This window comes from Prunus dulcis, chromosome 7 (assembly GCF_902201215.1).
Source record: "Prunus dulcis chromosome 7, ALMONDv2, whole genome shotgun sequence".
In the NCBI taxonomy this organism is placed as follows: Eukaryota; Viridiplantae; Streptophyta; class Magnoliopsida; order Rosales; family Rosaceae; genus Prunus; species Prunus dulcis.
In genome coordinates, this window is record NC_047656.1 from 17,221,874 (window position 1) to 17,233,725 (window position 11,852).

General features: G+C 37.8%; 1 protein-coding gene across 3 annotated transcripts; it reads right to left on the minus strand.

The window, feature by feature from the left end:
- Positions 1-101: 101 nt before the first annotated feature.
- Positions 102-7,779, minus strand: LOC117634060. Of its 3 annotated transcripts, none has more exons than XM_034367960.1 (11): positions 6,919-7,779; positions 6,394-6,670; positions 6,019-6,204; positions 5,765-5,923; positions 5,169-5,636; positions 2,799-4,961; positions 2,433-2,635; positions 2,204-2,359; positions 1,694-1,928; positions 1,176-1,483; positions 102-954 (listed from the first exon to the last, which is right to left on the minus strand). In XM_034367960.1, the coding sequence occupies exons 1-11, from the start codon at positions 7,680-7,682 to the stop codon at positions 624-626; spliced, it is 5,250 nt and encodes a 1,749-aa protein (XP_034223851.1). In that variant the 5' UTR covers positions 7,683-7,779; the 3' UTR covers positions 102-623. The 3 variants fall into 3 exon arrangements, with proteins under 3 accessions (XP_034223851.1, XP_034223852.1, XP_034223853.1); XM_034367961.1 differs by having other exon boundaries at positions 6,394-6,724; positions 6,919-7,034; XM_034367962.1 differs by having other exon boundaries at positions 6,394-6,624; positions 6,919-7,026.
- Positions 7,780-11,852: the final 4,073 nt, after the last annotated feature.

The following is an 11,852-nucleotide window of genomic DNA, read 5'->3' on the forward strand; positions in this document are numbered from 1 at the left end:
GAGAAGTTGTCGATATTAGGGTTTAAGTTTTAACTGTAAAGGATTAGCACCACTTGCAGTAAAGAATGGAATTAGGGTTTAAGCCTAGCAAATACAGAGACTTTCAACAGAAAAAATCGCCTTGAATTTGATTTTTTGGGATTAAAAATGTAGGGTACAATCAAAATCCTAACGGTGGTTGTTCATTCTATACAGTACTGTACACATCATATAGTGTGTTGGCAAAAAGGTAAGAACAGAAACAAGCAAAATGAGCTAAACTCACGAGCACTTTGGTGCGATCATGAGATAAAGCAAGTAGATTGAGAATATGTACTCATTTCCCAGTTACAAAATTTGCCTGCAGCCTTTGGGATTTATATATACACCATGGCCGCCAGCTTGTTGACCTATAGCATTAGAGATGAAAAGCTCCCATGAAGCATTTTGAGCTTTCAATGACCTTTCCCATCTGAATTTATTTCATCTGTTTGTACCTTCTTTCATACATCGAATTCCAACCTCACGCTGTTCCTATTTCAAGGTGAAAGTACACAAGCAACCAGAATCAGTAAGCAACAACGAGACTGCCATGCTGATACTACTTCACCATCACCACCATCTGCGTTGCGAAAAACATAACACTATATACCAGCGTACTGTTCTTTTAATTCTTCAATTCTCCTTCTCAAATCTGTTCTATTCAGAGGCTGCCTCGGGTACAGGATTAGTGCTAAAAATAAGGAGAATGCAAAACCAGTTAGACCGCTAAATGGTTGGAATGGGTGCGTCCCCATAATCCAATGAGGAAAGCTAGCCTGGTAGGTCAGAAAGCCACCCTTCTGTAAGATGAAACTCGAAGCCATTATTCCTGCACGAAACCCGATTGGAATGGAAAGGCTCCCTTGGTTTCTTTGTCGAGCACCTGATAAACTCAGAGATAGAAGCCAAAGTCCTGGGATTGATCGTGGAGACCTGAAACCCCATTGAAAGAAAAGACTGTTAAATTTATCTTGCACATGGTCAGCAGAAATCATTCTACAGAACATTCCAATATTGCATTGCATATATCTTGTATAGGGCGCAACAATAGCTAAAAGATTACAGCAAATATCCATTCCAATTTCCACACAGAAGACAAAAAGAATGCACGAATTCTAGAAGGCAATGAGTAAGTAAAATGAGTAGAAAACAACCTCTGGAATAAAGAGAATGCAAGTCCTGATATAATTATTCCTTGATGATATCCAAGATCTGCAGCAATTTCTTGGGGCAACCATGACCTGAAAAGCAATTCTTCCACAAGAGCAACACCAGTTGCTGTTAAAATTCCTTGACCAACCAGCCTAAGCACTTGCCCATAAACTTTGATCCGTGTCATGGCATCCAAAGAAGATAGAGTAGAGGGCCAAGCGAGATTCACACAGCCAAGTAATGCATTTACAGATTGTATTGATAACACAAGCATGACTCCACCAATCAAGCCCTTCAAAAAATCACATAACTGCAAGAAAGGAACTGAAAAATCATCTAGCTGCAAGTAATGAATATTATCTTATTTTGCATGAACCAAGCAACACCAAATTACATTGTTCTCTCGCACAAAGACTTGAGCATGTAAAGACAAATCAGATCTTCAATTAGCAAGCTCAAGAATGGAGATATAACCACAACCAAAGATCCAGTTCTTGTCCAGAGTTTCAGATATCCGTACCTTTGGCAATGACGTTAAATCTAGCCCATATTTCTGTAGGGGATTTTCATATCCGCGTATTCTTTTGCCCCATATAATAACAAGTATCATAAAAGCCGTATAGAGGCCAATAATGCAAGCAAGTTCAGCAATTCTAGAGGATGTATTTGTTGCCCAGCTTTGTAGAAATGTGGGAAGTAGTGGAACAACAACTGGTGACCATAAAACAAGCACCATACCAACAAACCCAAAAATCCTACAGAAGAAAATGAGAATAAAGGACCATATCAGTAAATACAGTAATTAAGTACAGAACTCAATTCAACAAAAAGTGCATAAATGGGGAAAGATTACCATGCAATATACAGATTAAAGTTCTAATTTGATCCTCTCTTAATAACCATAGCCTATATAGATTGGCATGTAAGATTAACTTAATAAACATAGAAATTTGTAGCCCAAAGAACTTTGAGATAAAGATAATTAGAATTAACCCGTATATGATTACTCTGAAAACAACTTACAAAATACCTCTGGATTAAGGGACGATCAGCTATATGAAGAAATTGGATAAGCTTGTCAGTCAAACTCATCGCACCACGTAAACCACCCCAAAGCAATGCAATTTTGCCAACTAGCTTCAACATCCCGCCCTTTTGTCCTAAATCTGCCAACATTGCGACCAATCTGTTTTCAAAGTAATTACAATATTAGTAAAAGAGAAAAGTAGTAGTAAGTGCATTAAATTGTGTGCTTAGACCTTTCTTGATCCACTCCACCATCTTCCTTGGTAGGTACCACGGGAGCAGCAACTGACATGGCTTTCTCAGCAAGGCTTGTGACTATGTTATTTTGGTTTTTTTCAGATAGTGCCTCCTCAAGCTTGTCAGGCTTCCTCTGGCCATTACCTTCCAACAAGGAGTTGGACGAACACTCGGAATTTTCATCGCCTTTGTATGAATCCTGTGTGTTTGTATATAAGCATGATAAGTAGCAACATACCAAATAGACAAAGTCAGCGGGCTTCTACCTTCATAAAGATTATGAAGAAATTTACATGAACACGTAATCAATGAGTATACTAGAATTCTAGAAACCAAAAGTGTCTGAAGAAATAAACATTTACCTGGTTCTCCACAAATAACGCAGATGCCCCAAGGGCAGCTGTAACAGCACCAACCATAACAGTGTTGTTTATATTCTTCAACCCAGTCCTCTCCCCTTTCCTGTTAACTGAACTATCCAGCCTAGCATTTTGATCAGATTTATCAACAGGCGTGTGGTGAATCTCTGCGCCACTAGCCTTGCCCAGATCATTTTCTCCAGATATTTTGGCTTGACTAAGTGTCAGAACTTCTGTTTGGCCACGGTCATGCTCTGTGACGACAACAAAATGTTTTCTCAGCGCAGCTAAACTCGAGCCTACTATAACACCAACTGGCAGTACTCTTCTCAAGAAGCTAGTGCCCTCAACGGCGGATGATATAGCTCTAACCACATTCTCACCATGAAGAGTACCAAATTTTTCTGAGATGTTGTCAATACTATGGTATTTAACTTCCAAAATGGGAGCATCGGGTCCAACACAAAACGATACTGCATTTGCCACTTGTTCCACATCTCTGGCAAGATAGGGTTCCATCTTTTTCATGCCAGCTGCACTTAGTCTGCGACCCACTTCAACCTTCAAAGTATTCAATATAATATTTTTCACGAATTGAATGAAATCCTGTACTTTTTCTTCACTAATTTCAATTCTCTCCTCCATATTTTCCACTGTTTCATATTCTTTTACTGGTTCCTGATACTTCTCTGTATCTAATATTACATATGATGGTTCAATAACTTTATCATTTACCTTTGCAGGTGAATGGGCGTGAACCTTTCCATCAACTTCCCTATGAGTCGCATCATTACCAACAGAACTTCCGACATGTCCTGGTGGTTCTAAGAGCTTCCACTGACCTTCTTCTGGAATATAGTCCAGCAATAGAGAGGCAGTTGAATCTAAATCTAGTGGTTTGGTAGGTAACTTTGAAAGAAGATCAATATGGGCCCCAGTTGGAACTGGAGTTATGCAGAGCGGAGTGCTCTTTACATGATTAAGTTTGTCTAAATTTCCAGCAAGAAGATTGATACCAACCAATTGATCCTTCTTTCCATTTTTATCCTCAACTCCACTGTCAACTGCATCACTTCCCTGAGAAATGTTCATACAATCCCCATTAACTGACATGGGGCTTTGATTAGGCTTCTCTACCCATCCATTTGGTGCATCAGATTGCAAATCCGTATCAATCTCAGGGTGATCAGATACAGAGATATTGCTTAACCTATCCAGCTGTTCATTTTGGTCAGTCTTACTGGCTTCTGAATCTTCTAGACTACTGTTATCATCGAGTTGGTCCTTTGCAGATTCAGACCCTGATACAGAGTCAATTTTCCTTACTTCTTTTTCATGTTCTGAACTCTCCTCCAATTGAGATATCATATTTTCAATAACACCAAAAACATTGTTGACTGCCAATTGGGTGGAATCATCTATCCCTGTAAATGCATCCAGTGCCTCAGAAACACTAAAGGTATTACTTTGATCCATCACAGGCTTCATATTCTTATTATCATCCATCTTTTGATTATCATTACCTTCCTCTTCCTTTGTGTCTACTTGATCTACTATACCATCTTGGTCTCTCGGCTCCTCAACAATTGCTTCATCAGAACCACCAACAATTTCAGCCTGGCTGGAACTGTTAGTTTTTGTGTCTGGTTCTGACCCCTTATCGCCAGGATATTCAGGAGCCTTTTCTTGGGAAGACTCATCGTCATTATTTCCTGATTCACTAACGTCGTTTCTGACAGAACCCGAAACATCACTTCCATTACTGCTCAATGGTTGGGACTGATCTGGATTTAAATTCTGTTGTGATCCATCTGAAGGATGATACTCTGATTGTAGTCCCTCTGGAGGCTTGTTCATATCAGGAAGATTGTTAAGTGAGCTATCTACCAGATCGTCATCCTTTTTTAACTGATCCGAAGAATGATTGTCTTGAATTAAACCTTCTGAACTTGATATTCCCGTGAACTTGTCTTGGACCTTTGACTTTAGACCTGAAGACATATCGGGAATCCGGGTAATACCCAGGAGTTCATCAAACTTTAGGTTTGTGCCTTGGGTCTGTACAACTCCAGATACAGCAGCTGTTAGCTTGCCACGAACATCTTCTGGCACTGCATCTTGCAAAGCTTTCATTAGTGTGTCTCCTTGATCAACCGCTGTTAATACCTGGGCACATATACCAGAAATATCTCAGAAAAAATTTAAATAGGTACAATATTTGATTCAGATAGACCAGAACATAATTATACTATGTGTTAATCAGTTCTAAAGTGCACACAGAGAAGACCAGAGACCCCAATTAACATATGACATGAACATAAATGCGACCACAAATGCGAAACCAGGGCATGAAATTGCAATTTCGAGCTCCACCTTCTTCTTCTTTTCTTCTGTTAGAGTATCAGGCATGGTTACATCTAGCATGTTCATAACAATTTGTGCTGTCTGTAACACTTGACCTCTTTCACCATCTACAGGATTGACTTCCTCCTCGTTGACCAATTCTGGGTCATCAGATTCAGTCTGATCCAGGGCACCATTTTCCACATCTGGCAACACTTTGTGTCCAACCTCTGACTTTCTCGATGAGTTCTTTTTGGATCTTAACCAGAAGCTAGCAGCAGTATCACTTTCAACAGGCATATTGTTTGTAGGTTCTGCGGTATATCCGTTTAAAAAATCTGACTGGGTAAGATCCAACTGCTTCGCAAACTTGCCATTCTTGTTGGACCCTCTGCCTTCCACAAGAGCTAATTCTTCTGAAGGGTTGATGGGTAAGTCCACATCTTTAAGAAGAGGGTGACGACCCTTCAAAAGTCCAAGCTCCACTGCTGTAAGCCACTGCACAGACCACACGCATTCTTATCAGAATATCAGAATGCAAAGTCAGATTCCATCCAATCTTCAAACATGAGGTGTTTTAAAATAAAACTTCTTCAACCGCAAACAGAAATAAAACAATTTATTACCTCAATCGTTACATGCTGGAACCAAGATAGAGCAAATCTACCACCATCAATAACACTAGATGTAGATGGCAAATAAGAACACAAAAGTAGGCTTGTAAATGGATTTTCTGCTATCAAACTGCGTGGAACTGAGAAGAGTGGCACTGACCCATCGTCTTTCTGATAAAGTGACATGTTTGAAATATTAACATACAATAAACAAGATCTTGTCAAAGTTGAAGTAAATGGCTTTGAGTTGACAACTATGTATGCACCTGTATAAATAGAACGGGAATCTTCACATTCCCAACCACACCTCTTGTACTTGATTTTGAATAAAAATCTTCAATGGCCTCAAAACCATAAGATACCATGGAGATTGCTTTTTCAAAATCACGAACAGAACTCGCTGAAAGAGCTTGTTCCACATCAAACCCTTTTGCTTTTCCTTGAAACAGTTCCTACACAACCAGGTGTGCATATTGTGTAATTTAATAGCGACAAGGGATAAATTACATAAACTAAATGGTCAAGCATAATTTGATGGCACCTCATTAAGAATTTTAAGTAGCACTTTGTTCCGTAAAAGATTGAAAGACTGAAAGGTAATGCATTTGCAGTATAGTAGAAGATTCAAAATGATCATCCACCTTGTTAGAACTTAGAATATCTATGAGTCCACCAGTGAGCTGCTGATCAATAGCCATCTGATGAGGAGAGGACCTAGTGGCCTCCTCTAAGTCAAAAGGATTGTCAATGCAGGTGGCGGCTGTAAGTGGCGTGCTCTCCCCAACTTCTGCCAGGTACTTTGTCAACATATTAGCACCATAGCCCCAGCCAACACCCATCAACGTGGTCCACGGCCTCGCCTCAGTGATGAACTGTATAGCAGTGGAGATATCATCGCTGTCAGCTGCTGAAAATAACCTACATAACATAAAGTGGCTTAAGTCGTCCTACGATCACCATCTGATTCTTCTCCTAAAAAACAAAAAATCCAAAACGAACCCAGACCCATTTCTTAATTACGTATAACAAGTGCAATATTGAGTCCAAGATACCAAATTTCCAACACACACCTCATTATTTCAAGTTTTCAACTACAATTCACAAACAGATAGATGATCCTAGCCTCACTGAGTTTAATTGAGTTGAGTTGAGCGAGTGACACATACCGTGGCGTGGTGAGAGGCGACCCGGCGCAACCCCTAGGGTTCATAACAATCGGAAAGCAACCTCGCCTGAGAGCTTCGCACACAAAGGACCTGACTTTCCAATCCATACTACCCAGGACCGAGCCCGGCACGATAACCAAGGTAGTGTCCAAACCATGTTCCTCTTTGAGGTCCAAATTCGCAGGCCAATCAAGAGATATGACCCCTCCATCGTCCGTGCCCACGCACAGTCTCTGATACTCCAATTTCTCCTCCACGCCACTCTCTGTGCGGTTCCTCGAATCGAATTGAATTCGACCGCTGTTGAGCCTGACGAAGTGCCTGTCCTCCTTCACCAGCTTCTCGTTCACGTCTTCCAACAGCTCGCTCCCCTGGAACGATATCGACGGACACCTCAGGAGGACGAAGCGATTAAACGGCGTCGGACTGGTGAACAACACCCACTCTCCGATATCGGAACCGGATTGCTGCTTGGCCGAGCCGGAATTGGAATTGGAATTAGAGAGGTAGAGGGTGGCGCCGGAGATGAAGCCGAGAAGCGGAGCGATGAGTTGGAGGGAATTAGGGGAAGGGAATTGGGAAATGAAGTCGTGGAAAGGGTTTCCGTTTCCGATTCCGAGTTGGTTTCGCGGGGCAATTTTGAGTCTTCGGCGATGGTAGACCCGGAACTCGCGGATCTGGAAAGCGTGTTTAAGGAAGAAACGAGGAGTGAAGGTGGAGTGAAGGTTAGTGTGCTGGGTGCAGTTGGAGCTCAAATTGATCATTTTTTTTTGGTTTCGGAGAATTCCGGTTTTGAAAATTCGAGTTTATAATGAAGAAGAGATAGAGAATCAGAGATGGAGAGAGAGAGAGAGAGAGAGAGCGCGAAAGCTCTATAACTGTTTCCGTTTTGGACAGAAAGGGAGTAAAAGTGAACGGTTGAGAAAGTCGATGGGACATGTGGGCGATGGTGATTGGTGAATATAAGAGGCGGGAGGGAGCAAGCTGTTAGCTTGAACACGGGTTTTACCCGGGAATGCAACCTCAACGGTCCATATTCTACGTTGCTTTGTCTTTTGTTTTTTGGTTTTTGTATTTTTAATTAAAGAAATCTTGAACGGTCCATATTTCTTATTTTAGATATTAATAATAAATATCAGTCTCAATCTCTTGGATTACAGGAGTCCAAGTAATATCTAACTGTTCAAAAAGTTTCTTAAAATGAGTGCAAGAATGAGTGAACCGTTGAATTTATATCCAACGATGAGTGACCACAAATCTCTTGGACCTATGTAGTCTAAGAGATCGGGACGGTTAGTTATACTAAGATAATTTGCATATTCACTTCACATATACACACTATACAATCCAACGAATTCACATACCTATTTCAGATGTATTCACATGAATAAACTAACAAAGTTGTTAAAATTATCTATCTATATATAAAGAAAAATCTTCATTTTAAAGTAATAGATAAATTGGAAAAAAAGACAACTGTTAACCCACCAAATAATTACTTATCTCACTCATCCATCTCTACATCAGTGTGCATTTTTTAATTGTAAAAATATATCAAACTAAGTGTGGTAGCAAAAATTGTGACATTTTAAATACTAGAATGAACAAATAGAGAATAAAAAGATATAAATACTAGAATGACATTATATTCCTCCAGTTATAATGGACCTTGATGTAGTAGGCCCGCTTTTTCTTTTGGACATGGGCCTTTATTTCAAATGAACAGCCCATCCAAAGGCCTCGAATGAAAACTCAACTATGCAAAGAGGGTTCTCGTAAGTTCAATGATGTGCCTATTCTTTCTCTCAGCAAGATCATTTTGCTCCTTGTTTCATTGTGAATTCACCCTTATTGTCACATCGAAGACTTGACATATGTATGATTAAAAATTAGAGGATTAATTAGGATGTTGGTAGAGAACAAAACTGACGTAGCCAGATTCGTAACAAGATAATTGAGTTAATGTTAGAATGAGGTCGACCAGATTTTCTTAATGCTATAATGGCCCATATCATATCACACAAATATATAGACATCACACGATGATCTTGTTTCTATTTATTTATGTTAAGAAACCAATCAGTAGGAATCAATTTCAAAAAGTTTTTGTTTTTGTTGATTGAAAAAAATTATCAGATTAATTATATGGTTCATAATATTAGGCATAGATTTTGTTTATATGCTGTTTGTCACATATGTATACCCACCTGCAAAATATATAAGAGATTTTGAGATTGTGTCTCCTCCAACAGAGAATCAGATTTGCCTGTACTAATTACATCATTTTCTGCTAATTGGGTTTGACCAAACTTAATTGGGCATCATTCAACATTAATTATTGTATATGTAACATGACAAGATAGTGTTCGGCGTTCATTAGTGCTTGCTTTATGTAAATTAGTTGTTCCAATTAATTAGGAATATCAGATTAGACTAAAGATTAAGTATATGATTGAACATACAGATTGGAAATAATAGGACACAGTTGATAATGACTCCATTAGCACTCTAGTATAGTAGTTATGCATGAATTGAGTCCACGTGGGGGAGGTATGGGTGTGACAAATGTTACTAAGAATGTAGACATGGCTCAAATATTCTAGGTCATGCTAAGTCCATGTGTTGTTCACATGTTCTTGCTCACCAGCTGCCTTGTATATATCTTTAAATCAACATCAAATTTGACAAAAATGCCAAACCATATCATGATTAGTAGGTATTAATTTGGACATTTATGGTTCCAAATCTTATATTATATCATCTCCTCACGTTACCGTAATGCATAAGCTCTCAGACAATTTTTCTATGTTTAATTTGAGCCTTTAAAATAGTCGATAACGAGTCGTTTTAAAAAAGAGATGGAACATTTGTGTAGCAAAAATACACCTTAAGTTTGCCTGTATTTACTGTGATTCACTAGCATTTCAAATATCAAAAGCCGACCGTTAATCCTTCTCATTGCACTCGAACTCGATCCCCTTTTCCAATATTTAGACTAGTTTATAATAAATTTATGGAGCAATCAAAATTTTAAACTTATATAGAGTGTATTAAGTATTTAACAAAATCCCTTGTCTTTTCCGATAATATTAAAAATGAAGGTTGTTACCACTTACCGCCGGTTGGCGCCTACATTCTGAAAGAGGGGGGAGGGATGGATGAAGACCTAGAAAACAGCATTGCACATGTCTGTCCCTTTCACTGATTTTTTTTTAATTAAAAACATAAATAGTAGAATTGTTCCTTGTCAATATCGTTCGAAAATCATGGAGACCACCACCAACTTTCTAGTAACTCCTCATCCAAGACATTTTTTTATAAATAAATTAGCCTCACTCATCTTTTTGTATGTTTTTTTTTTTTAAATTTATTCAACACAGTTCGAGGGAGCAAAGCCTGTGTTACTCTATTCAGATGCAACCAGCCAAACTTTGAAGGCACATTGTTTGGGTTGATGACGCCTCATGTGCCAAAAGGCGCACCTGGTTTTCCCTCGAGCTTTGCCTCCGTTATTATTCAACTTCTGCAATTTTATATCACAACTTCAAGAATTGTTATATGTTAAGGAATATTTTTTTACTAAATATATAAATTTTTTTTTCCAGGAAAATATATTGTTTCATATGTTGTATTGTATGAATGTCAATTAGCCGTTATAATTGAATAAAAAAAGAATACATCACTTGATTAATAGATAGTGGGGCTGACAAAATATTTAATAAAATACCTTGCAATAAACATTTTGTGGTTGCGCATTTTTTTTTCCTTAATATCGATAATATTGTCGAAATATTGAGGATATTATAGTTTTTTCGGGGAGGGAGATATTTTGGAACATATGCATGTAATTATCGTATAATTATCGATAATATCAGGGAAATTTTAGCCCCGATAATATCATTCAATTATCATCAACATTTGGTCAGTATTGATAATATCGCGATATGAACATAGAATAGAAAAAAAAAAATAATTAAAAGGCTTATGCGTGCACACAGGGGGGATTTGAATCCCTGTCACTTCCATTCTTCCTTCAACACCTTATATTGATGGAAAAAATCCGAGACCCAATCTCATATCCATATATATAGGTGGCATGTTAATAATTACATACAAAACTATACTCTACACATAGGGATGATGAAGACAGTGAAAAATTTGAACATCATAGGAACTTTATTTGGTACTAAGTCACTCATGTATTTTACCATGCAATTTATAAAGTGTAAATTATAATAAATAAATGATTATAGTGTATTTAATCTTCTCATTAATTGCTACATATATTCTAAACTCACAGTGTTTGTCAGCTCGCTATATAATCAACTTAAATTAGTCAAACCCACCATACAATGCATTTCCTTCCAATTTTTTGTGATAAAATAATAAATAATTGACTAAATAAATATCCTCTAAAGTTTCAATCAAATTTCCAAATTTTTCTTACAATTTTTGTTGTTTTTATTCAGTTTTTACCGATGTCGATAATTTTTTGATATTTCCATCTTTTTGGGCCCCCAATATTTCCAAAACCCTTAATATTTTGGACCTTAATTTTAACTAACTACTCTTTTGATGAAAAAAAAAAATCCATAGTAGTTCATTTAGTTGTAAAATAATTTCTTCCAACACGAGAATTGACCGTTCTCCTTTTTTTTTAATTTGTAAACGTTACATACATATCCCTTCAATCTTCTAATACGTGTACGTATCAACTAACTCTTAATCTAGTGTCTAATGTTAAAAGAAACCCTAAATTCGGATCCCCAATTGATTTAAATTAAAATCTCATATAAATTATAATGAAATTCCTTTTATTCACTTCCAAAAGAAGAAGAAAAAAACATTTTAATGAAATTACAATGACACCCCTCCCCCTCACCTAAGTTCCCTTTAAATATGAACCTTCGTTCCCCTTTCCAAATCCTCCAAAA